General features: G+C 37.9%; 3 protein-coding genes across 4 annotated transcripts; 1 reads left to right on the top strand and 2 right to left on the bottom strand.

The window, feature by feature from the left end:
- Positions 1–1,876: 1,876 nt before the first annotated feature.
- Positions 1,877–3,315, bottom strand: LOC131307962 (protein CASPARIAN STRIP INTEGRITY FACTOR 1-like). Its single transcript, XM_058334739.1, has 3 exons — positions 2,980–3,315; positions 2,557–2,606; positions 1,877–2,438 (listed from the first exon to the last, which is right to left on the bottom strand). Exons 1-3 carry the CDS (start codon positions 3,059–3,061, stop codon positions 2,325–2,327), a joined length of 246 nt encoding a protein of 81 aa, XP_058190722.1. The 5' UTR covers positions 3,062–3,315; the 3' UTR covers positions 1,877–2,324.
- A 2,920-nt stretch (positions 3,316–6,235) lies between these two features.
- Positions 6,236–11,300, bottom strand: LOC131307957 (chaperone protein dnaJ 10). Of its 2 annotated transcripts, none has more exons than XM_058334733.1 (10): positions 10,927–11,300; positions 10,297–10,394; positions 9,487–9,546; positions 9,310–9,392; positions 8,959–9,127; positions 8,741–8,870; positions 7,970–8,128; positions 7,706–7,878; positions 7,150–7,230; positions 6,236–6,532 (listed from the first exon to the last, which is right to left on the bottom strand). In XM_058334733.1, exons 2-10 carry the CDS (start codon positions 10,381–10,383, stop codon positions 6,449–6,451), a joined length of 1,026 nt encoding a protein of 341 aa, XP_058190716.1. In that variant the 5' UTR covers positions 10,384–10,394; positions 10,927–11,300; the 3' UTR covers positions 6,236–6,448. The 2 variants fall into 2 exon arrangements, with proteins under 2 accessions (XP_058190716.1, XP_058190717.1); XM_058334734.1 differs by having other exon boundaries at positions 10,297–10,397; positions 10,927–11,201.
- Positions 11,301–16,017: 4,717 nt separating this feature from the next.
- On the top strand, positions 16,018–16,809 carry LOC131307174 (uncharacterized). Its single transcript, XM_058333585.1, has one exon. It carries the CDS (start codon positions 16,018–16,020, stop codon positions 16,807–16,809), a length of 792 nt encoding a protein of 263 aa, XP_058189568.1.
- Positions 16,810–27,405: the final 10,596 nt, after the last annotated feature.

The raw sequence follows: 27,405 nt of genomic DNA, 5'->3' as shown, positions 1-27,405 counted from the left end.
ATCTATCCAATTCATCTGGGTTAATTGCGTTCCGATCCCACCATTCCTTAAAGAACAAAGATAATGCTCCTGATTTCCTGTCTGACTTTCCTCCAAGAACTTTGAATAAACATGTAGGGATGCAAAATATCCTGTTGGATATGGATTTTGAGTGAAGTTTTTAGGAGTAATGAGTGGACAGGGGTTTTGAGACCCAAATCGAACAAGCAGACGTGATTGGAAATTAAAGCTGATTATAGATCCAAACGTATTAATTAGACCAACTGTATTAGCGTAATTTCTAGCGCTGAAACATTTTAAGTTGTCAGAGGATAAATGACCCCGCTTTTTATAAGCGGATATATATAATAGCAGTCCAACTTACCGTACTTAAAATTTCGAAAAAAAAGATATTTACAGTTGATTACTAATAAATTTCCTTTTTTTTCTGTTCAAAAGGAAAAAATTCCAAAAAGCGGATTACATGATATTTTTAGATTACACCAACCTGTATCTTATATGTAATGCTTATTAGCAATCTCGGGGGCATCATATGTGCCCCGGTACCTCTTAACACGACATATTTCTGTAGCCAGGGTCCATACACTTAGATAACACAAACCAATAATATAATATGAAAATTTCACATGTGAATTAAGCATTACGTTTAACAAACAAAAGCTATTCAGAAATCCCTAATTATTTGATAACCATATATTCATAAAAGCCAAACTTTTTCCACTTTATTTGGCCCAAAACATCTACCGCACTAGTTTCAGGCTCACCCAGCCCACTAATACTGGGCTGGGCTCGGTCTCAGTCCAGTTGTATTTGTTGTATATTATGTTTGTCTTATCAATCACGTTGAGTTTCATGTTCATCCGGCCCACTAATACTGGGCTGGGCTCTATCTCAGTCCAAGGCCTTCTGATTTGGATTGGAACCCAGAATACTGTGTGATAAAATCGAGGAAAATTACTGTAGTAGCTTTTGTAGGTTGAAATGGTTGTGGCATTAACTTTGGGTACGTAGTCCCGAGGATTAGTCCGTCTGGTCGGTGGATTTGCTTCCTAGACAATAAGTCATGGTTCGATTCCTGGGATAGGCTATAAGAAAGTACGTAATTGCTTGTGAAACTTCTAGTCTTGAAGTGCATGGTCTGCCTTTGAACCGATCGGGAAGGGGATTAGTTGAGGTGCTCATAAGCTGGTCCAGATACCGCTGACCGTCAAACCAGAAAACAAAAAACTTTGGGTACGTGCTAAAATGCTGGACACCCTCCCAATGGTGGTGTAGTAAGTACCAATTATCCCTGTCCGAAGGATCGAAATAGATTGCGAAAGTATTGTGATCATCTAATGTGATGCTCAATTAATTTTAACATAAAATGAGACCTACCAAGGTCCTACTTCGGTCATCAGTAAAAGCTTGATATAATTGTATTAGCCATAAGAGAAATATACGTTGAGACACTGCCGCCTATTTCTCTTGTGATAATTATCTTTCATTCATGTAAATTTTGATGTTTGATCAATTCGATTTTTTTTCTTGAGACCTAAAAATTGAAAGCTAGGATTGTTCAATTTTATCGTGGAGGGTCTCCCTCAATTTACGTTGTACGAAAGTCGCATGAGAGAAACGTCACTGAAGCTACTTTTTAGTTCTCCTTTTTCACGAAGAAATTTCCATTTTTGTTGCATTACCGCATGCATTTTATAGTCGCCCTTGCTTGCCCTTTCTTACCATAAATGGCACAATTCCATTTTATTTGTGTTTAGATTCAATTCAAGCCGTCCGCGTCGAGATGCTCGACAGCATCCTCGTTCCCAAATAGTTACCAATCCCACGTAGCATCGATAGATTCGCATGAGAATACACATACACAAATACACAACTATAATAGCAACATACTTTATTTTTATTTTTTGGTGAACTAATAACTACTACATACTTACATAACACTGTTGACATAATAGGATTTTCACTAAAAAAACATGCCACAATATTACACAAACAGCTTCTTCCGAGAAACCCATACAACACATAGTTCCGGTTTCTATTCGGGAGGACGAGCACGTATTTATTCTAGTCTTTAGCATCTAATAACATCTCCAAAACTTAGCATAAAAGCATACGTATATAGCGCGTAATACATCTAGTAACGCTTCTGGATTTTACATATACAGAGGTTGGACATCAATTTTTATTTGGAGTTTCATCGATCATATATAAGATCATAGTAAATGGGCCGCGAACCTTTTTCTTGAAGCTTGATGCATTCATGCATATATATGCATGGGGGTAAGGGTAAATTGCTTCCCTTATACATATATAGGTATATTTGATCAGTTGGGAATGAGTTTGTAAGGAGGTTTGACGAAAGTTGGTGCTGGATCATATTTCCCGTAGTCCTTTGCGTTCATTCTCAGCAGCCTTTCCACGTGAATTCCACTGACTTCCTATATACATATGCATTGGAAACAGATTAACGACACAAATAATGTAGCATTAGAAAAATGTACGTAAACTAGCCCAGACACATGACATATCAGAGAGAGAGAGAGAGGGGTGCCGTGCCTCATGAGTTGCGTCTACTTCATCGGCCATGTTGTCAACCAATCGTCGGCCTGCGAAATTAGTAAGCGAACTTTGTATAAGTAAAAAAGAATGAGTAGAAAATTAATTTAGAATTAAGACCACATGCCATGTACTAGCAAAACATAAGGTAACAAGGTCAGACTTGTGCTGACAAAAGTTTCAAAACCTTAAAAACTAAGAAATAAGTACAAGAATTAAAGTGATTAAAACCCCTGAAAATCTAACTAAAAGCAAAAGAGAATTTCTGTATGCGACATGGGGCTCAGTTTAAGTTATGGGTAGGTTTATGAGCGTCCAGTAACTCTTTGATATATTATAGTTTTGCACACAGTGTAACTCAAATACAGCTCTCTCTCTCTCTCTCTCTCGTTAACTAAAGCTGCAGTTACAGAAGACAAACACCTGCAAATGAGGTTGGCAGAAGTGATACAGAAACGACGAGGAAGAGGAGACTAATCTTCTTGATCACCATCATCATACCCATGTTTTCATCAACTTTGATATCTTCTCAATTGAGTTGCCTCTCTCTCTCTCTCTCTCTCTCTCTCTCTCTCTCTCTCTGTGTGTGTGTGTGTGTGTGTGTGTGTGTTAAGAGAATGGAACAAATGATGCTTCCTTAACGAATTATATTTGAGGATGACATTAAATTTACTTAAAGTGGGAGTCTTAGAGAAAAAATCATGAGATTTGACAGTTTAATTATTGCAAAGAATGTCATCTTAATACTTTTTCGTTTTAAATTCGAAAGAGAAAAAAGGCGAGGCCAGACCACTTTGCTGTTGTTGGGGCACTCTAAGTCTAAGAAGTTAGTGGATCGATCAATATATCTAATCAACTTTAAAGTAAAGACCATATACTAATCTGAACCCTAATATTAATCAAAATTATCATACCGCCCCTCAAGTAAAAAACCCATATACGTTATGGCCCCCATGCAGACATCTTACTTGCAATGTAAATTTGAAATTCTTTGCAAACTACTTCAGTTATTCTTGACTTTGGAGTCACTTTTCTTTAACAGCACTAAATTAATACATTATCTCATACTTTTACAGGGCTTTGAGGACCATGTCATAATTAAGATGCCGAGTGGAAGGCAACAATATTTCCTACAATAGGTTGGAAACTTGGACGAAGTGTCATCCACCCAACCCACATATAACGGTTGTGAATTTGTCTTCACGTTTTTTTCTTCATGATATATGAATTTTCTTTTGCCGATAAAAAAAATGGTTGAGAAATTTGTGGTACCCATTGCGGGTAGTTTAGTCATTTTTTAGACATTTGAGTAGTAGCTATAGTGTTAACCTCAAAAGAGTTAGTCACATTGTCAAGGCTTTGGAACTTAGGAATTTGCTATTTTCTAAGAACATCTCCAATAGAGAGGCCAAAATGGCTGGATAACATGCACTTTTTGATTAAAGTGAGACCGTTTATCAAGTGATGATAGGTAATGGTTAATTTAAAGAGTTAATGTCTGCCCAATAGAATGGCTAAAAAGAATTGATTAGTGATTAAATAAAAATACAATAAATCTAATAATGTGATAGGAGTTAGACCCCCTCCTCTACTCTCTCTCCCTCCATAAGTGAATGACCAAAATTATTGAGTGATCACTTATTAATCAACAAAGTTGCGGACTCAATTAGCTAATCCATTGGAACAGTTTTTTTCACACCCACTAGTTAAAGATTTAGCCACCCACCTTAATGAGTGACTTAATTGAGTCCATTGGAGATGCTTAAGTTTCAAGTTCGAAACCTCCTAAGTATTACTAACTCTTGTGGGTCTAGCCCACATGAAACTTTAATTTGCTCCGATTTCATAATGATCCCCCACAAGTAGACGGGTTTCCTCAAATATTAGTTGAGATGAACGTAAACAACTGGCTCGAACACCCTGAGTTATCAAACTAGTGTTAACAAAAGTCTCTACTGAGGCTAGAATTGGATTTAGTGCTTTAATTTCAAATAACTGTCGGCTCAAAGGGTTTACAATTTACAGTGGAGAGTTGAAAACAATGCTTAGTGAGTGGGGTTTTCGTGGTTGTCCTACTATAATCTTTGGTAGATGATTAGGGAGGCATAAAATAGCTTTTGTGGATGACTAGTGCCTTCAATTATCGATAAAGACAAGCACAACCCACCAAACGCCATTGATAGGACTCTGGTGGAGAATAAAGCTAGAGAAGCACTATGGATCGAGGTTTAATTTAAATGCCCATTTGTTATCTTTTCCAAATAAAGTTAGGGTTGGGACACGTCCCCCCACAATTAGGTAAATACTTCCTTTCTTGCGAATGTTTGGATAGTTGCCAAGCTAAAGCCCAAATGACATTTCCTTGACTTTTCAACTGGGAGGTCTCAGGTTCGACCCTCGCATTAGATGAGATAGTGTTGTGGTGTACCCCACTTCACCTTTCTCTTGCCCTCTGGATATAGATCAGCATAAGTACTTCTTCCAACATTGACAAAGAAGTAAATGGTTGGGTAGTTTTGTCACTCATTGGTGCTTCATCCCTGTCTCATGCCCTATTGTACTGTACTGTACATTACTTGTGCCCAATTCTAATGAGATATGGGATCCTGCACCTCTTTTGCTGCCTCAAAGGAAGAAGTGTTCAGTGCATACATGAGAATAAATAGTATGGCCTAACTTTATTACCGAGTAATTCTTTATGGGATCCTGCGTCTCTTGGTCCTTTTGATATATAGGTGGCCAGGGGATGTCCTTGTTGATTTCTTGTAGCTTTGTGCACGTTTTTTGGTTATATAAATTTTTACTTGCCAAAAAAAAAAATTTCTTTATTAAATCTTCAATCTTGTAATTTTTTTTTTGATAATATTGAGTCAATTTTTGTGGATTATTAACTTGTCTGTCCGTCCATCGAGCCACCCCTTGGAAATGACTGAATGTAAAGGGCACTCAGGCTCTTATGGACGAAAAAACGGTCCACCTGAGAATAAAGAGAAAGGGGACAACCCCATCCTGAGATTGCTCGGGTGTTCATAGGACAAATTCTATGCCAAGTTGATGCTCCCACATCCATCGTATGAGTAGGAATAAAAGGCCTTGAAGACCTAATGGATCTTGAAAATAAATAGGGGAAAACGGATTTTTTTTCTTTCCATTCTTTCATGCCATGGGTCACCCTGGCTTTGCTTTCTTCATTTTGTCTACTAATAATGTGCCACCATCTCTCGCTCATGCCACCAGAGGCAGAAATTTTAAATTGTTTTAATAAACATGTTTTGTCTTTGGTTCACTTCTTTAATATTTTTTCAAAATTTTTTACTTTTAGATTTCTAGTGGAAAAACCAATAATTCAAACAAATTTGACCCAAAACTGATAAAAAATTGTCAAATTTTTTATTCGAAATAATCAAACAGTAAAGTGTGATTGAAAAAAGAAGATAAAGTAAAAATCTTCACTGTTGTCTTTGATTTTATTTGTGAGATTCGGGTTGAGTTCTTCTCGAAATACTTTAACTTGTGCATGTGTTTGTGCACTCTTTCGTGGCGCTAGCATCGTTGCCGTGGTATATCTATTTCTTCAGTGATTTAAAATGTCATAGAAAAACCATACATAGTAACAACAATCAGGATATGATCGAAGCGACAGATATAAATAGTGTCGAAAGCTGGCTAACACCAAAACTCGAGCTTGAAATGAATCTACCATAATCCAGATTGGATCCGGTTCATTGATAGGCCTAGTGATAGATTAGAGTATAAAAAGTTCATGTATTGAACCAAACTTGAAGACCAGAGCATACTAAACAGGATTTGACAAGAGACCAACCACTACCGATACATACACGGTGTACAACCCAGGAAAACAAACAAACAGAAAAAGGTAGTAAAATCAGCATTACTTGGACGATGTATCGGCATGTACCATACCGGTTGTTTCATGGCGTAAACTGTTCTCTCTGCTATAAATAGCCTTTGCACCCTGAAAAGCAATTGAGAAACTTCATGCATAAGCTTACAATGAACTAAACCTTTCGGGTTTTATGGGGATACAGATGCAACCTTACGCCGTCGGCAACTACAACGGAAAGTTAACTTCTGCACGCTAACAAGACACACAGATTCTAGAGCTTACAACATTTTACTTGTTCAAATAACTTGTTATCCGTTAATTATCTATGTAGATAGCGTCAAAATTCCCGACTACGACGTGCATCCTTACTCTACCTTAAAATAGCAATTCATCTTTTGTTTCCAGTGAGAATTTCATCCCAACTCTGCCCTGTATTTCTGTTACCCTTTTTTAGTTTCCTTACCACAAAATTGATGGTCCCATTGACATCCTTTTGATCTTTTACATTGTTTTTTGTCTTAAAAATCGTATCATCAAACACTAAAAGACAAATGTAAATTCAACTTCATGTTTCCATGCACACAATCGGCAGATGTTGTTCATATGAAGACATGAAGTTTCGAAGCAAGATTGTTTCAGATGTAGCACTAATTACATCTAAGACATGAAGTGTCGGAGCAAGATTGTTTCAGATGCAGTACTAAAAACTAATTACATATAAAGATGTAAAGCAGACAAACGCTTACTTGGAAAATAGTGCCAAGCTTTTTCATCGCTTTCGCCCGGAGCTTGAGAACTTCCTTTGTAACACTAGGGTCTTTTAGAACCTGAAACGGAATTAGAAATCAGCAAATCTTTAATTGTTGGTCATTTCTAACTACATGTCTTGCCTAAACTAAACCTAAAAAAGGCTGAGGACATTTCGGGTTATCCCCAAGCAAGATGCCAACTGTTTGCTGTTTGTCCACTCTCCATATGCCAAACCATGTGAAACTATTTACCAAATAAAATGCTACAAAGCCAGTTACCAAAATTTTGAACTCCCCCAGTTTCAAGCAACCAGAATAGTATACAATTTTGTTTCTTATCGTTGTTTTTGTTTCGCATGATTAAGTTCAACGTACGGGAAAAAATTTAACAGTAGAAACTTAAATTAAATGGGAGAAGATAAGAGTGTTCACTTTTAATGGACCATCAAGGTGTATGGCATGAATCGACAAGTTTGTTTCATATGTTGTCGTAAGAACACAAAACTCACTATTTATGGGTAAAGAACAATGAAAATTCAAAGTAGGAACTTACTGCTTGGCAAACGCGTGTTAGAGTTGTCTCAATATCAACCACGTTGATCTGCCAAAGGGACTGAAGCACTGCATCTTTCTTATCTTCAATGGCTTTCATTAAGTTCTCCTCTTTGATTTCTCCTTGGTTAGCCTCCTTAAACTCCTCCTGCATCCGCAATAATGATACAGCACCTACACATAGCAAATCAGGGAGAATAAATACTTTGATATGAAGCTGTTACTAAGATTAAACCTTTTGTTTGCAGTAATAGTAATATCGTACCTGAGGCTGCCATAACCTGTGATTTTATCATGTGTCCTTTATCTCTTACCCATTCTGCAATAAATGGGACCTTCATATACCGTTTGTCCTTCCCTAGTTCTCTTGCGGCTTGCCTTGTGTAAATGTACCCGATAGTGTGCAACATAGCCTCACCAAAAGCTGCATTTAACGTGAAAAAACAAGTTCAAGTTCGAGTAATACCATATGAGGTGAAAAGCAACACGAAGGACCATGTGTTTCTGGGCATAGCATTGTTTTGCCAAGTGTGAAGCCACAACATTCTCATTAGACAGAGCGAAAGCTAGTGATGCTTTTGGCTGGTCATCCCCTCGGCATCTGCATTTCCACCTAAAATAGGGTCTAGGAGCTTCTATATGATTTCCCAGGGCAGTTTTCCACCCATGACAATATCAAGAATCTAAAGCAATAGGTATCATCAAAAACATAATATTTTGATGACCAATGACTTTATTAACAAAAATTACAAACTACAAGTCCCCTACTCTACGGGGCATATTAGAATAGTCCGCAAATGATTGGAGTGTACAACACTAGCTATAGTCGCATACGTTTATGCATGAACTAGAGACATTGCACATCTAGTCCTGCCTTACTTAAAATCTTGCACATCACATACAAACTTTTTTTTAATGATGCTAATGAAGAAAGAGTTTAACAATTAGGAATTCCTATTTATGCACTTTTTCAACAAGTGAAACATGCATAGACATATAAAGACTCGAGAGTAAGAAGGGCAAAGGTTTCACTTACCAGCTTGCGAAAGACGTCGAGCTTCTGATTGCGCCCAATCCACGAACTCCTTTGTTTTACCTTCAACAAATGGTTCGAGGCGTTTTTTTAAAAAAGTTGTCAGTTTTTCTTCTCTTTCTTTTTGAGATGCCTGTACATTGGAAGCAGGCAAAGATTTTACCCCAAGTACATCAAGTTCAAACAGTATTATACCCAGAATACCAGTACAGGAAGTATACCTTCAACTTGTCATGAACTTTTTGCTTCCGTACTTCAGGAGGAAGGTGTGGGTCTTCCTCAGGCTCAACAGTTGCCATGGAAGCCAGTGCAAGTTGGCCAACATAGTCGTCAAAGAATTCACTCCCGAAAAGCATTCCAAATACCGCTGCTGGGTCCAGCATTGAGTCCCTAGCAAAAGGAATTCAAAACCAAATGCAATTATCCTTCTCCGCATCTGTTTTTCCAATAGGCTAGAACCAAAAAGATTTAATGAACAAAAATGGGGTGCTTGAAGAAATTGGAGCATGATTCTCGTGCCAAACATTATAAAGCAAATGACAAAGAAGCTTCTCTCCAATTTCAACACTTACTGTTGTACTCCAGCCTTTCCATATTTGTCATATGCTTCACGCTTTTCTGCATCACTTAGAACCTGATAAGCCTCCCCAAGGACCTGAACACATGAAGCATATCCACATAAGTAGTTGTGTGTAAGATACAAAGGTTGCAACTAGAACAAGTAAAGTAATTGAACATCAAATCGTTACCTGGAAATTGTGGGCAGCCTTTGGATCTCCTGGATTTTTATCGGGATGAACTGACCTTGCCTAAAACACCAGAATCCAGACATTAAATTATTACTTACTAGTTACTAGAAATGCTGACAAGAATGTTGATGGAGTATATGTCTGCCAGATTATTAAATTATAACGATGAAGGCCAAAGAATCCACAGAAAGAAAAAATCTCAAAAGAGCTCCTTTGCTCTGGATTACAGTCACTGTGACTCCCGAAGTTATCACAATGATGGCTCGGTTGTTTCCAGAACCAATTAATTGGCCTCATGCGACTAGCTTTGTTGGCTAAGTGGTAGATTGCACAATGCACATAATTAAGATCCCCATTTTCTTAAGTGACCAAAAAAGTGGATGATCCTAACTCCACATGCATGTATGCGGAGTGAAAGAACAAGGATGTGTGTGCCCCATATTTGTGTTAAGTCTTGTTTTCTTGCATGCTGGCATAACAATTGGGCCACTTAGCTTATCGCCCGAGGCACCCCAAAGATCTTAGCTTATTGCCCGAGGTACCCAAAGATCTCAGAAATTTTACGAAGTCGTGGAATCATGCCGAAGGCCCTGGGTTATTAACAGCCAATTCAATAGCTCTCTCCTGAAAACCTCTGACCCCTCCACACTCACATGGGTGGGGGCTCCACACTCACTGCACATGATGACAGAGAATTTCTCTCCTACCATACTTGCAAGCTACTATTGTCTAAAAGTTTTTGAAAACACAAACATTTTACTGAAACCTCACTGTAATCAACCTCATTATACAGAAAGGTAAAGGTCATACCTTTATGTAGTAAGCCTTCTTAATCTCAGCTGCAGATGCATCCACACCGACGCCCAATATGTCATAGTACTCACTGTCCTTCGCCATAGCTTTGAAGCCTACTAGTGCAGGTAACAGAAACAAACTCTAAATCGCTTAAATGAAAAACGAGAGACCAGTAATGCGACATACGAATCGATTTTTGTATCCACAGACAGAACAAAAACTCAAACTACTGTTCCCACATCTGTTAATATGGAATCAGATGCATAAATTAATCTCCCATGTATTCTTTGTTTTACACTATACTTATTAGTATAAGATACCCAATTATAACAAAAAAAGAAAACAATACTTATTACAAGATACCCAATTTCTAGAAAATAAAGAGAAATAAATCGATCTAATAGAGGTGATAGAAAATTGGTACCTTTAATGACAGGTGAATAAAGTGAATAATTAGGAAGACAAATTCTTAGAATCTCGAAAAGATGACAATAATAATCAGCAGCAGCGGCCTAAAACAGATCGCGGGGTTATTTGGGTACAATTGCAAAGGAAAAGACAATCGCAACAAATTGACAGCTAAACCAAACACAGCCGAGAACAAGAACTGAAACCCACAAAGATTACAGTACAGAACCGACGTACCTTTGAGTAATTGAGGTGATCAGAGCAAGGATTAGCAGCTCAAGGGGGTTGTGGCAACGAAATATGAAGATTTCTCACAAAAAACAAGAATAGGGTATGCGTACGAGCGAGCCACAGAGAGAGAGAGAGAGAGAGAGTCAATGGCTAAATCAATCTGAGGCTCCCAATATTCTGGAACAAAAACCAAAACATAATTGGAGGTTGGTGTAGATATATGATGGATCTTTGATGCTGTTGGTAATTAATTAAATTTGGGGTTCGACGCGTGGGGATTCGAAACGTGGTGACTTCCGGTTACCTTAGCCGCGTGTGAGTTTGTGACACGATACACCGTGTACGAGGAGCTTGTTGGAAAGAAAGATGATTGGCTACATTTGGCAAAAGCTGGTGAGGCCTAGGTCCGCAAACAAATTGAATTCCTAGTCGCTCCTCACGGTCCGGCTCGGCTCATTTAGTATTGAACTAAACTTAAGTTTGAGTTTTTAGCTTGTTTACTAAACAAATCAAATTTAACACTTCAAATTTCTGTTCAGTTCAAAAAGGCTCGTCTTGTTTAAGAGGCTCGTTGAGTAAATTAGTCAAGCTTGGCTTGTTTCTAATGGAGCGAGCTTGATTTTAAGTTCGTCTAGGGAATGAGCCGAGCTCAAATACTACATAGCTCGGCTTGACTCGACTTGGCTTATGTGTAAGTCTTTGTCATTCTTGTTGACATGCAACAATTTGAAACAACATGAGTTGAAAGAACTTCTAATACCTACAAATCGAGCTAGCGCACCATTCACTTTACACTTACAACCCTTGAAAAATGAAAACATCATTACGCAAAAAACTCTGAGCTTGGACTATTAGAGAACCAATAAGCTAGCCATTCCCCAACCGGAACAGATTCTTCCCTACGCTTGCAACTAACCCTCATCGTAAAACTTCTCGATACCTTTCATATGTGAGCCACATGTTCTTTTAACAGTTTAGAAAAAGAGCACTCCAAGGTTTCCAATGCCTCCCCACACATGGGGCAATCTGGGCCGACATTCATTTTCCTTCTCAACAAGGCATCCTTAACCGCAAGGATACAATGCAAAACTTTCCTCAAAAACAATTGAAATTTAGGAGGTAGGCCCAGTGCCCACACCGTCCTCCAAACTTCATAACGGGTAAATAGAAGCTAGAAAAATACATACAAAGTGATCTTTAACCTACAATGGAAAGGAATTTTTTGCATGAACAACTAAACTTGTCAAGTCAATGAATAAGGTTTAACGGACCTGATGGTGTCAGTGAAAGGACCATGACGAATGTCAACCGTTTAGAAGTGGTCTGATGAACCACACTACCTTGACCCTCACCATGACATAACACAATGTTTTCGCACCGACTACCAATTAGAAATCTAGCTAGTGTAACACTTCCCAACTGCATAGGGAATTCCCAACTTTCCACACCTCTAATCAATAATGAAACATCCAAGTAGCAGAAAACAAAGTCAACACGACATACCATTTGGCGAATAATCTAGAGTAGGACATTTCTCAATGTTTTCGACTATCGATCGGGTTCCGACAGACAAAAAGTTCGGTTGCCTTCTCAATGCCTTTCGACTGGTACGGAGCTATATTGTGTATACAAAACTAGAGTGAACCCAATAAATCACTCTCAATGCAGTCATACCGACAAGAAGTTAGAAAGTGCATGAGTTTCTTCAATATTAAACTAAGTTTAGCGCTTAGCCACAGCCATACTCTACAACATACACCCAAACCAACTAAAGCCCAAAGAAAACCAAAAAATGCCCAGTGAAACAAACCAAAAACACTGCCAAGCCCTAGAATTAAAATTCCAGAGAAAAACATATAGAAGAATCCTTCATTAATATAGGTTTTCATTTCACATCTTGATGGATCCAAAGACGAGTACAATTAGCTTCCTAACTAGGTGACTCCTTTACACCCTTAGCAACTAACTGAACTAGGTGACTCCTTTACACCGTTTGATTAACAAATTTGTATAAGCTCACCCCCTTCACCAGGGGAGTAGAAACAAGTACTGGGGTGGACGCCCTATCACGAGAGTGAGAGTGATAATGGTGTAAGCGATAGCTATCGTAGGCACCTAGCAGTATGCTGCCTGAAGGTTTTTGCCTCTATGACATCCAAAGATTGCTTAGGCACTAACGTAAATGCCCAAACAGCCCATCTCGCATCAACGTTCAGCTCTGGTATCATCGACGACGCACCCTCATCTATTAACACATTCGCTTGTTTTATGTGGCCTTTCATGAATTTCCTCCGCTTGTCGGTTAATTTTGCCTCTAATACATTGTCGTCGGACAACCCAGCAGCTAAGAGCTCAACTTGTGGAAGATATATTCTCCCCATCCTTGCGCCATAAAGAAAGAAATCCGAAGTGTAGGTTACCAAAAACTTGAAGGAAAAAGAAAGAAAGAAAGAACAATTTGTATGGCTCGATAGAAAAATTACGTGATGCTAGCACGTACTATATGCCTACAAAAGTTCGAAAGATCAAGTAGGTGACAGAAATTAATAATATTGACGAACCAAATTTACTTTGGTTGTTTTTTATTTTTAACAACAACATCGCTATCCAAGGATAACATCCCAACTAGGTATTTGACAGAATTGCATTAATTAAATAAATTCTTATGGAAATTTTTTTAAATTAACATGTCCGAAATCTGGAGTGTTACAAACTATGTTCACGAGTCGATCTCAAATATGCTTTTTAACAAGTCAAATACGATTTCGAATTTGACTATAACATGTTTCATTTGTCAGTACGTACTCTTATCGATAGGATTATAAGAATCTTACTCTAGTCCAAGATCTCGAAGCTGGTCCATCAAAGAGACACCAACCCGGCCAGAAGGTTATCGATCATACCATGGTACACACATTCTCTAACGAGGCCTTTAATTTCGGTGAAATCCCGCCCCGTCGCTTGAGCGAGCAGCAGGAAAAATGTCGAGCCATTGCGGTAGTTGTTGAGGTAAATTAAGCTCATTGAAGTTTTGAAATCTCTTCTTAATTTGTCATGTCGGATCTTACTCCTTCTATTATGTCCTTGAACAACTGTCAAAAGACTAAACTAACCATTTAGAAAAGACGTTGACATTTGACGTTAACATACAAAACGTTGCAAAATTTTAATGACTTTCTAGAGGAATAGCACAAATCGCAAAACGAGGACAGAATACCAAAGAGAGAGCAGAGATCAAAAAAATCTCAAAATAAGCAAATCCAAGAATAACCAAGCTCTGACATGATCAGCAAACCATGTCGGATACGACATATGTAATTTGTCGGAAATATTCTTTTAAGGGTCCGTTCAGTTTTGAGAATGATGTGTGAAAGTGTTTTCCCAAAAGCATTGAAGTTGAGCGAGGTAAAAAAATCAAAATTTATTTTACTGTGTTTGTTCTCTCGACAAATAATTTCGCAGGAAAGCTAGAATCCCTCATTTTTTTGCAGGATCTAATTTGGAGGAAAATTGATTTTCTTTACCACTATTTTTGGTAACAGGCCATTTACATGTAGGTACATAAAAGCCAAAGTAATTCCCACCCACTCAGGCCCAAATCATTAAATACACTCTTAAGATAAGTCAAAATTTTATACTAAAAATACTCCTCTATCACTATTGATGACTGTTGATCAAATATCGGTGTTGACCGTTGACCACCAACGTTGACTATTGAGAACGTTCTCGACTTTGAGAACATTCTCAGCACACGCCTAGACTTAATGGTAATACTAACAACTCTAGATATTTCAATGCTGAGAGCTCTGAGAACGTTCTCAGCACACGCCCAGATTTCAGCACACGACTATTCTCAGCTCTGAATATTTTAGATTCTCAGCACACGCCTAGACTTAGTGGTAATTCATTCTCAGACATTCTCAATTCTGAGAACATTCTCATACATTCTCAGCACTGATCCAGAACATTCTCAACACTGAGAACATACGCCTAGACTTAGAGGTAATTCATTCTCCAATGTTCTCAGCACTGAAAATATGGCCTAAACTTAGTGGTAATTTGTTCTCTGATGTTCTTAGCTCTTAGAACATTATCAGCATATGCTTAGACTTACATGTCACTTTTTTATTGATTATATCTTATAATTTTTAATTTTTAAGATGATTTTGAAAACTTTATTTAAAAAAACTCTTTGAGATCTATGAAACAAGATCCATATTACATATAAAAAGTATTACCAATTAAAATTTATAATCAATTTTCTATCCGGTTAGAATAGAACGGGGGACAAAAGAATAGGGACGAAAAGAATAATTAAAAAGAGTGTTATACCGTAATGGATATTATGGTACAATTTTCTATACTTAGTAGTAAAAAGCCCATGCAAGAATCTTTTGCAAACAGTACCTGGATATCAAGTGGGAATTTGGTGACAGTATCAGATAATCGACATCATATAAATCCCACGGACGACGACCTTGGAAGGCATCAAATGTAGTTCGCTCTCATGTATCAAGCAAGATTAAGTTATATACGGTCCCTCCGTATACACCCACTTAAACGGTGAACCAATGAGGAATATAAGATAACGGGTCAGGCCTCCGTGGTTACGCAGGGGGTCTTTACTCTTTAGTTTTTCCCAGAAAATAGTTTTAGGAAGAGAGAGCGCTTACATATGGGAGTGAGAGGGAGGAGAAAGAGAGACCACGGGATGAGAGAGAGAGCATGTTATGTTCCTGGTTTACCAAAAAAAAAAAAAGAGAGAGAGAGAGCATCAGGAGCAGCAGCGGTTTCGAGCAACGCGCAGCAAGTATCTCATTCAAGTAAGATTACCATATCGCTCACCAAGCGATTTTGGAGAGTCAAAGAGAGAAGCCTGAATCGTCTTTCAAACTGAAAAAAGAAGCTTGGAAAGTTATGTGGAAAATGAAAGTGCCTAATAAGATAAGGAGTTTTTGGTGGCGGGCTTGCAAGAACATTTTAGGAACAAAAGAAAATCTGTTCAAGAGGAGATGTTCAGTAGACAATTTGTGTCCCATCTGCGAGAAGGAAGTAGAAACTACAGAACATTTGTTTTTTCTGTGTCCATGGGCCAAAATGGTATGGTTTGGGTGCAACATTAAACCGCTGGGGGATTTGGGTGGTAATGGCTCTGTGATCACATGGGTAGCTGATATGATGGAAAACTTGACAGTAAAGGAGGTAATTAATCTCATGGGCAGAGTGGCTCTCATAGCGTGGAACATATGGAAGTCAAGGAATGATTTTGTCTTTAACAAAACAAAGGTTAACCCACAGCATACAATAACATCATTTCTCCATGCTGAGATGGAGTTTTTAAAAGCTTTTGAGATTCCTAAAGTCCAGATGGATAACCCAGCTAATCAGGAGGATTTATCCACCTGGAGGGCTCCGGACAAGGGCAGATTTAAAGCAAATTGTGACGCAGCCATTCCTGCCTCCGGGCTTAGGAGTATCGCTGCTGTTGTGCTTCGAAATTGGAAAAGAAAGATTGTGGATGGCCTTGCAAAGTCAGTTCATGTTAGGACCAGTCTTGGAGGGGAGCTCCATGCCATTAGAGCTGCCTGCGAGATGCTGATCAGTTTGGGCCTAAAGGAAGTGGAGGCGGAGTCCGATAGCCAGCAGGCAATCCATCTAAGTGTGTCGGAATTAGTGCCTCCTTGGGATGTCAGAGCTTTGGTGATAGACATTAGACATTTTGCAAAGGAAGGAAATCTTCTTTTCAAGTGGGTTCGAAGGGCCGCAAACAGAGTGGCACATAAAGTTGCTTTTTTAGCTTCAAGAAACTCTCTTCCATGTAATTGGATTGTTAATCCTCCCATTTCTCTTGTACCAGTTTTGGAAAAGGATGTTAATGAAAGTCCTTAAGGCGTGTTTTGCGGATCAAAAAAAAAAAAAAAAGAAGTAAGGTTGAATCCCTGCCAATCAAGTATCTTGGTCTTCCCTCTGTCTCAAATTCTTTGTCCGATCCGCAAAATGGAGTGTTAAAAATAATACAATTTTTGCAAGAAAAAACTAAAATTTTTCAATGACTTACTAGATATCAATGAGTATTTTTAATTTGTGAAAAAAGTTTGAATTTTTTCTTGAAAAAATTGCATTATTTTTAACACTCCGTTTTGCAGACCGGACAAAGAATTTGGGACGGAGCGAGTGTCTTTTGACGGATTATGTAATGTCCCGATTTTCAGACACGTTACTTAAATACTTTTCAAGATAATTTCCAATAAGTAAAGACAATGTTTTTTGAATAACAGTGGAAGCTCAATTTAACCCTATAATAGGGGTGGAGTACGCACACACTACACACTCAGTGTGTGTGGGACCCATCCCTATTGTGAGTATGGGTGTGTAAGTGGGTGTATAGATGTGTGTGGAGTTAGAATTTTCCAAACTCAATTTGGTAAACACGAATACATGTCGGGGAATTTAAAAGTTGAGCACCGCTACTTGCACAGCAAAGGCTGCACAGTAGCCGTGCACAGACCAGTTTTGCACCCGTTTCGGGTCTCGCAAAGATGATCGGAGCCGCTCATTTTGTTCAAAATACTTCTTTTATGGTCCCTGTAAAAAATCACCTCAATCCGATATCGGGAAGGGTGTTTACGAATCATCTAACTTTTGCTTCAAAATTTAGGCTAAACCTTTACCGTCAATCTCCGTAAAAAAACAAATGGAAAACATGTTTCTCTCTCCAATTTTGCTACCTGATCGACTTTTTTTCATAGATTTTACACATTTTTTTGTGGGGCCCATTTTTGGGTCCCACACATTATCTGATCCATTGATTATGTCAAAAATATTTTTTTGAGAACCCTTGCAAAAAATCAGCTCCATTGGATAAATGTAAGTGTATGATCCAATCGTACAACTTTTTATTCAGAATTTCGGATTAAAATTCTGCATGAAAAGTTGCAAGATTTGATCTAACACTTACATTTACCCCGTTGAGCTGATTTTTATGGGGTCATGCAAAAAAAAAAAAAAAGATTAATGAGCAGATCGGTTCACTTTTAGGTCTCCACAAAAAAATTTGTAATACAAATCTTTTCTTTTGCTTTATTATTTTCCTTTTTTCTTTCCCACATAGTGCTAAGTTGTTTTGTTTTAATTTATTTTTTGCCGGAGCAACTAACACTACCCAGTGTACCCACACAGATTAGTATTACATAGATTTTTTTTTTGGGTCCCTAAAAATGATTTGATCATTTCATTAGTTTTAAAATATTTTTTGCGTGACCCTATAAAAAAAATCAACTCAACTGGGTAAATGTAAGCGTTTAATTAAATCTTACAACTTTTTATTCAAAATTTTAATCCATAATTATGAATGAAAAGCTGTACGATTGGATCATACACTTACATTTATTTTATGGAGTTGATTTTTTTGCAAGATCGCTTGAAAAAATATTTTAGAATTAGTGAACAGATCAAAAAATTTGTGTGGAACCCAAAAATAGATCCTACAAAAAATTTGTGCAAAATATGTAGAAAAAAAAGTCAGTATGGGTAGCAAAATTGTAGAGGGAAACATATTTTCCATTAGTTTTTGGACGGAGGTTAAGGGTAGGGGTTTAATTGATGAAGTCCGATAGGCCGGACGGATTTTGGGCGGGTCATGAGCTTCGGGCTAAATGATGACCCTTAATTGTATAATATGGGTGAATTTGGGAGGTTGGTTCTATAACTGTTAAGGCGTTAACTATAAAAAGAGACGACACTCTCTCTCTCTCTCTCTCTCTCTCTCTCTCTCTCTCTCTCTCTCTCTCTATTATATATCTTCAGTAAGCACTACCACATTCAAGAAAAATCAAGAAAATGTCGGAAAGCAGGGGAATGAAGAGAAAGTTGGATTCTGATGGCCTAACACTAAATGCTCCAGAATTTTTGGAACGGTATTTTAAACTATAAATTCCACTAAATGCTCTAACACTCGTAACTATGATGGCCTTTAATTTGTTTGCCTTCTTGCCAGCAGCATTGTTTTCAAGAATGAAAATTTCTGGGTCAAAAGGAACGAGGAAAAATCACTTCTTGGAAAAAAGGTTAGCTAGAACAATTTGTAGTATTTGTTACAGTGTGATTCACGGTATTTTATGTTTAATATCATACTTTGGTGTTGAAAGATGATCTTGGTTATGTTTGCCGAATTTGTGGTGTGACAGGAATCAAAACCATAAATGACTACCAGTACGCGAATGCGAATGTATGTTTTAAACTGAAATCACTTGCTTTACCCACACTTTCCGGTCCTTGTTTTATTGTAACAAATCTTGAACATTTGCTGTACTTGTGTGCACTTAATTTTTTTTTTCTCTCTAATTGTTACGCATTTATTTGTTTACTTGAATAATTGTTTCCGTTTGTTGTTTTTGTGCGCAATGACTTCTATATGTTCATTACATGGACGTTGTTTCTGATACATCCATTCTTTTCTTCTTTTTTTGGGTAAGTGATACATCCATTCTTCTTCCCCTGCAAAACATTTTGTCAGAAAGTACTGCTTTTCTCATTTGGAAATTCTTTGAGGAATATATTCTATTTTTGTCTTATTTAGAGTACAAGGACTACACGAACATATTGTTATGAAGCCCGGACCATGAAGGACATGGAACCTACTGAAATCCGTCGTGATGTAAGTTTATCAAGTAGGAAGCATGCCATATCAATTGGTGAATTTGGGAGTTATGAATGGACATTTTCATGATATAGATGGTGCACATCGACCACTAATTTGAGATGTGTGCGCATAACTGCATAAGCAATTACTATGCGTCTAAATGTCTAGTCCTGTCCTTTGATTTTGCTCAGTATTCCAGTGGTATAAAATGCCATTTCCTCAATAAGTAAATTTGTGGTTGGTTCTAATCTCTGTAGTTCCATTTTTTTAAGAGTTTGCTAGCTTCATTTGCTCTGCAAATAGAAGAATGGTGAAGCTGCCCCCTTCTCTTCGGCGGCAGCCCACCCCTCGCCGTACAACTCCGGCATTCGACGTGTACTTGCCAGACGACGTCATCCGGCGAATCGTCACTTGGCTGCCATGGAAGCAACATCTTCAGCTTCAATTGACTTCTAAAAAGATGTTTAGAGCGATCAGCCATCTACAAGAGGAGCAGAATTTCAGGATTGTGTACCACCTATTGCCGTCTCAAATTTTAAGGTGCTTGGGTCAATTCTGCCGCCCGGAGCAACAGGTATGTATGTTGCATATTCAGTTTCACTGCATATTCAGTTCTAATCAATGTCAGATTGTTCTAATCTATGTCCGCTGACTGTTTTTTCTTTGGCAGCTTTTTAAGGGGATGGATTTGCCAGATTACCTGCTTGCCAAGGCAGAGGCACGTGAACAGCTCCAGCGAGCATATTGGTATCATGTAATTGTTGGGGTGCTAGGTTAGATTTTGAAGTAAATTGGACAAGAGAATGAGATTTATAAAGAAAGGATGGGTAAGAGATGTTACAAGTTGTAAAAGGCTTTTAGTAGATTTTCATTGCATCAAAGTGAGTACAACAAGGCTTTATTTATAGAGCACTTCCACCAACATAGAATTCTCTAGTGCTTAATTACAAAACATCTTTCATGCTTCTTTTAGAATTATCTAGTCCTACCCATACAAATATCTTCTAGTGTAATTATTACTTCTACACACTTCTAATTATTTTAAACTTAGATATTTAAATACTCATTCTACATCATTCTAGAAGATTACAAATTACTTGTTCTAACACTCCTCCTTAATTTGTAATCTTCATGATCTCTTGAAACTGAGAGAATTTTTCTGATGCTACTGATTTGGTCATGATGTCCGCAGGCTGCTCCTCGGTGTTGACGAATTCAAGCTGAATTTCACCTTTCTGCACCAAGTCTCTGATAAAATGATGACGAAGCTCGATATGCTTTGTCCTTGCATGAAAAACTGGATTTTTGCTCATTGCTATGGCTGACATATTGTCGTAGAAGATAATTGTAGGGCCTTCCTCTTTATGCTCCATATCATACAGAATCCTTCTCTGTCATACTGCTTCACAAGTTGTATCTGTAACTGCCATATATTCTGCTTCTGCCGATGATAGTGCAATTGTCCTTTGCTTTTTAGAACTCCAAGAAATTATTTAAGAACCCAAACAAAATACATAGCCAGATGTGCTCTTTCGATCGTCGATTGATCCAGCCCAATCACTATCGGTGTAGCCAATAAGCTTGCTGTCTTTTTCTTTTGTGTACATGATGCCGAATTTCTTCGTCCCTTGGAGATAATAAAGGATCCGCTTGGCTGTTGCATAGTGTAGCTTGCTCGGCTCATGCATAAATCTCGAGATAAGATTTACAGAATACACAATATCAGGCCTTGTATGAGTAAGATAGTTGAGCGATCCAACCAATCTTCGGTAGGCCATAGCATCGACCTTCTTCGCTCCATCATTTAACTGCAACTTCTCATTTAAAGAGAGTGGAGTAGAGACTGGTTTGCAGTTGCTCATGCGGAATTTCTTTAATAAGTCTTCAAGATATTTTTCTTGAGAGATAAAAATCTCTCCTTTGGACTGCCTTGCTTGAATGCCGAGAAAATATCTCATAAGGCCTAGATCTGTCATCTCATATTCCATCATCATAGCATTTTTAAATTCATCGAGCATTGCTACATTGGTGCCTGTGTAGATTAAATCAACATAAAGGCAAATAATGAGAAAATCTTGCGTACCTCCTTTTTTGACATATAGGGATGGTTTGCTTTGGCTTATTTGAAATCCGCTTTGACAGAAGTACTTGTCAATATTGTTATTCCAAGCTCACAGTGCTTGCTTCAAGCCGTAGAGGGCCTTCCGAAGTCGATACACCTTGCCTTCTTTTCCTTTGACTGTATAGCCTTGTGGTTGCTCCACATAAACCTCTTCTTCTAGTTTACCATTGAGAAAGACAGATTTGACATCGAGCTGATATACGAGAAGCTCGTTTTGTGCGGGTAAGGCCAAGACTGCCCGTATTGTCTCCATCCTTGCGACTGGAGCAAAAGTCTCATTAAAGTCTATTCCAAGTTGTTGGGAATAGCCTTTTGCCACTAAGCGGGCCTTGTGTTTTTGGAAGGATCCATCTTCTTTGTACTTGGTCTTGTAAACCCATTTAAGACCAATTACGTCTTTTCCTTTGGGCAAGTCAACGAGCTCTCATGTGTGGTTTTTCTCAATAGTTGCAATTTCTTCATTCATTGCTTTTAGCCAAATTTCTTCTTTTGCAGCTTCCTTAAAATTATGTGGTTCACAAGTAAAGAAGGCAAAATCACACGAGTCATATATATCCCGTAAGGAATGTACCTTTCTTGTTGGATTGAGATCATCCGATGATGAGCTCTCTGGGCTGGTCCGTGGGCTTTGAGTTGGACTTGGGTCTGGAGTCAAAGTTTCTCGTTTATGTCCTGCATCATCATGCTCAAAAAACTTTGGCTCTTGAAAGGAATTGTCCTCCCACTTCCACGCAGCAGCTTCATCAAATATCACATTTCGAGAAATCGTAAATTTATTTGTGTTTGGATTATAGAGACGATATCCCTTGGACTCATCACTATATCCAATGAAAATATATTTCTCTCCTTTTTTGTCAAATATTTCCCTTTTTTTTTCCATGTTGTTCATTGGGACCTCCGTCCTCAATCGTTTTGTGAATGAGAAGCTATCTACCTTTCTTACCGCGGCCTGATGGAAATCTCGTCATCGACTTCGACTCTGTTAGCGCTAGACTAATAGAGATATCTAATCTTACTAACTCGAATTCCAAGCTCGTGATAACAGGGCAATTTCCCGGTGTAGTGAAGTTATTGATAGGATTGGTTCGAAGTTGCAGTGAAGGAGTCGGGTTTACAGTATAGAACGAAGCGGATCGACTCCACGATGGAATGGTAAGACCGGCCCAAGAAACTCAGAGTGGAAAAGTTTTGTTATGCGCTTGACTGAATAGCTTTACCTCTGATCCCTATTTGCATTCTCTTGCTTTGGCGGCTGCTGCTGGAGTTGCTGTGTGTGAGCAAGTTAGTTCTCCACTACCTGCATGCGCCAGCGCCACAGATGATGCAAGCAAGTGACCATGGCCAACCTTTTCCCCTTGGGTAGCCGGAGGCATATGATTGTCCTCGACCTAACTACCTAAGAGTCAATATAGTTGGAACGTAGGTTGGTGGTCGTTGTGATGCCATTTTTTTCCGTTTCCTTTTAATCTTTGTAACTTTGGTTCTTGGATAAAATTTTCTTTGCCGATAAAAACAGAAAAGAAGAAGGTTGAAGGAATATCAGAAATAACAATGAAAAAAAGAGGATATGTTGAGTCATAATGTATTAGTTTCAACTTATTTTTAGAAACTCCATATGTTAAGTTGTTTTTTTCTTTTCATTTTGAAAGTTTGTATCATTACGGAGTTCACATAACTATTTCATGGCACAAATGACGCATATATACCTTTTATAGATTTTTTATTGTTATCATGTTGGTAAAATCACGACTTCTCCAGCTTTATATCACACGACAGCATTGTCATTGACTTATTTGCTTAATTGGTTATATGGAGCAAAAGTAACCTATCAATGTTTCGTCCATTGACATCAACTATACTAGTATTTGATATGGTGAAATTTTTGAAATTAGACGATTACAATATTGGATGAGATAAAAGAACCTATCCATTCCTATTTTATTTTGATTTTAATTCTATTTTGTTTTATTGCAATTTGACTATATGGGACATACCTACAAAGGTTTCAGATTTGTAAGTTTTTTCCTGTAAGGACTAAAAATGAACTGTGTTGAAAAATTGGGGCAAAAAAATTATTTACTTTATAACTAACTAAAGAACGCAGCCTCAATCAATTAAGTGTACAAGAACGCAACCTCAATCAATTAAGTTTACAAGAATGCAGCCTCAATCAATTATAAGTTTCAAGACTTACAAGTTTACACAAACGCAACCTCAATCAATTAACTAACTAAAGAATATGAAATACAAGAATACGGAATTCAAGAGAGATACCCAACATAATACATAGTGACGAGTAATTATTCAATAGTTTGGGAGTATCGTTACATGGTATTTCAGACCATTTTACAACTACATATTTCTGTGAGGTCCATAGTACACTTAGTGGTAAACCCCACAGAAATGTATGGTTATAAAGTATTCCGGAATACCATCACGTGGTACTCTCGAAGTATTGTATGATTTCACCTAAATAGTAACAACTTTTCCCGCCCTCCCCTTGCCTCCGTCTGTAACAGATACCATACCCATCTTCTCTCTCTTTCTGTGACAGTTATTGGTTTCTCTCTCTTTCTCTCTCAGTTAGCTAGGGTTCCAGAGCATTTAGACCTCAAGAAGTATCTTCCTCTGAAGCTCCGACGGTGAGATCTTTGAGGTCCCACATGCGGTGGCCGAGAAGTCATAGCTCATCAAGAGCATGATCAAAGCCAACTGTGCTGATCCGAAAATCGTTCTTGAAAGGTCACCGGCGAGATCTTGGCCACGGTCATCGAATACTGCAAGAAGCACGCTCAATATTCAACTTCTAAATATGAACTGAAAGATTTTGACTCCAAGTTCGTCAGAGTAGACCTGGCCTGCCTCTTCGATGTCTGCCTCTTTGATGTCATGATAGTTTGGTCTTTGTCCCTTTGATCTTGTTGATTATTTATCTTTTTACCGTTTGATTTTCCCTTGTGCGTTTGGTGGTTGTTGTTTGTGGGCTCCCTGCCCGGCGCGTCCTCGAAGAGTCGTCGCCCGGATTTTTGAGATGGATGATCCGAGAAATCGAGAACTCGTTTGAAAAAGGGTTTTGATCAAGCAAAAACGTCGAGACATTGGGTTCGGGAGCCACATTACGAACGGGAAATGTTTTGTTGAAAAAGCACCTCATTTGCCCGGTAAAATCGGTCTCTACTAAACATTTTCAAAGGGAAAAAATTTCGTACATCTTTTGAAAAATAGAACTTTTTAATAAATAAGTAAAAGGGGAAGGGTCATGGGGAAATATATCACATTGGCGTGCACATGGTGCTACCTGTACAAAAATGATAAGAGTATGATGTTATGAGATGAAATAAGTAATCAATAAACTGTTTAGATCAGAACCATTCTCACACGGCTTACCATAATGTCGCGCACGGCCTTATGGTATGCCGTGCGGTTTACCTGTTTTGCTATCAGATTATCATCAATACCTAGAACAGCGTGCGGTGTGTTATATATCCCGTGCGTCATTCCTTAAAGATATCGGAAGATACACAACCGCTGATCCGTCTTGAAACAGTACCATCTCTTCAAGCCATGAACGTAAAACAATTTTCAATGCATTTAATCACTTGGGATGAACGAGAAAACCTCTTTTGGACATAAAACATGGCTTGTAGATATAGTCTTATTCTGAAAAGTATTGATGACAGTATTTCAACAATACAAACATGTCTGATGAAGGATGGCCATGATCTAGACTGTTTAAACAAACAAATAGTAACTAATAAAAGACCGCGCGCCTGAATATACTACGCTGTGTGACGCATCAGAACGCCGCACGGTGTGGTATGTCCAATACAGTGACTGTTTTTGTTTTCAAAAATGGTTTTTAAGTCAGTCTTTAACCAAAAGAGGTTAAACCTGACTACAGAAAAATTCCCTCAGGGGCCAGGACAGGGCCTAGCCTAAGGAAACCTGGTTTTTACCTTTGGTCTTGAGTTTCAATGAGGACGGATGACGACGATGGATGAGTGTGGGCAAGATCAGGTGAGAAAGAATGAGTGTGGATGTGAGAGGTTTTGGGTGTTTTGGTTGGTAAGGTCTCAAAGTGAGTAAGAGACTAATTTTGATTGTGAGGAGAAAAATAGGACACCTTGAGAAAAAAAGTGCCTAGAGAATGTCTTTTTAGTATAACACTTCTCAAGCCTTGGAAATGAAAAGTGGATGTAAAGGCAAGAAGAGAGAGAAAGGTTAGGAGATTAGGGACCAAGGCCCTTTTTCTCTTCAGTGGAGAGGTGTATTTATAGGTAAGAGCCAAGGATTTTGAATTCAAATGGGGGAGGTATTTTCTGGGCGGGCTAGAAGTGTTTTTTCAGCTAAGCCAATTTGTAACTATGGCTCAAGTGGACGTGGCCGATAGCTTCCTGAGCCAGTCAGAACTTTACCCAAAATGCCGTGTGGTTTACTACATGACGGCGCATGGTGTAACAAATTTATTACACCGCACGGTGTAGAGATGTACCATGGGGCGCTAAAGGCTTAATTCCGGGCTTTTGGATTTTTTGGTCTTTTTTTGGTTTCAGTTCTGGGCTTTTGGGCTGGGGGGATCTTTTATTCAAGCTCTCAAAAGTATTGTTTCCTTCATTTCATCATCGAGGCATTTAAAGAACCTCCGAGGTCCGGATTGGGGTGTCTACATTGCTATTGATATAGTTGTTAAAAACTTATGATACACGATACGTATCTTACGATTTGTATCGTCTTCTTCGAAGAATGATACGTATCTTATCATGTATACTTTTTGTATAAATATCCTACGATATGACCATGTATCCTACGATTTATACGTATATCCTAATTCTATACATATCCTACGATTACTTATTCGAAAAAAGTTGGACCTTATTTCAATAAGCGAAACCCCAAATGTATTAATCTAAGCTGTTTGATCTAATTAGAACATCTTTCAAACCCTTTGATAGAAACTCAACCTCAATCTAGGTCTTGTATAAAAGAAAGAACCATACTTCGATTGTATTTTGTCTTACTTTTCTATTCCTAATAAAGGGAACATAAAACCTTAATATAATAGGCTTAGAGACTTGAAATTTTGCATCTTAATTTTTTTTTTAAATGTAAGCATAGTTTGTTAGTGTTATTAGGTGTATCTACTTCTTAATTATATTTTAATTATGATTAACGTTGCTAAAATATAAACTAAATTTAGTATTTTGACAGTTTCAATTAACAAAACCCAAATATAATAGATATTATTGAAAAAGATATAAATATCTAGTTTTTAGAAACTTTAAAATATCTAGATATAGAAGCTCTAGAATTTCCTTGTAAAATATCTAGAATTTTTTTTGTGAGAATTAGTCTCTTGTATAATTCCAGAATTACCTCAAAGTTTATCTTGTATGAAAATATCTTTGTACTAGAGTCTTCCATGGAGAAGTACAAATAGGGATGGGTTCTAACTATTTTGTACCAAGCTGAAAAAAGTATAATACAAATATTCTCATTCTCCACTCTTGTCTTTAGTATTCTACCTCTTCTACAAATATTGTCTAACTACATAATAGAAACTCATACTCTCCCAGCAAACGTATCTCAAGATACACGATACGTATCTCGATATGAACTATACAAGTGAAAAAATGATAAATGATACGTATCCCGATTTGAAAACATTGGTTATTGATGCCTCGGATTAGGGGTTGGTTAGACTCCGATTCTATTTGCTCGAATT

Source organism: Rhododendron vialii, chromosome 11a (genome assembly GCF_030253575.1).
Source record: "Rhododendron vialii isolate Sample 1 chromosome 11a, ASM3025357v1".
NCBI classification, from domain to species: Eukaryota; Viridiplantae; Streptophyta; class Magnoliopsida; order Ericales; family Ericaceae; genus Rhododendron; species Rhododendron vialii.
The sequence above is the reverse complement of the archived record's forward strand: the minus strand, read 5'-3'. Positions and strand labels throughout refer to the sequence as shown.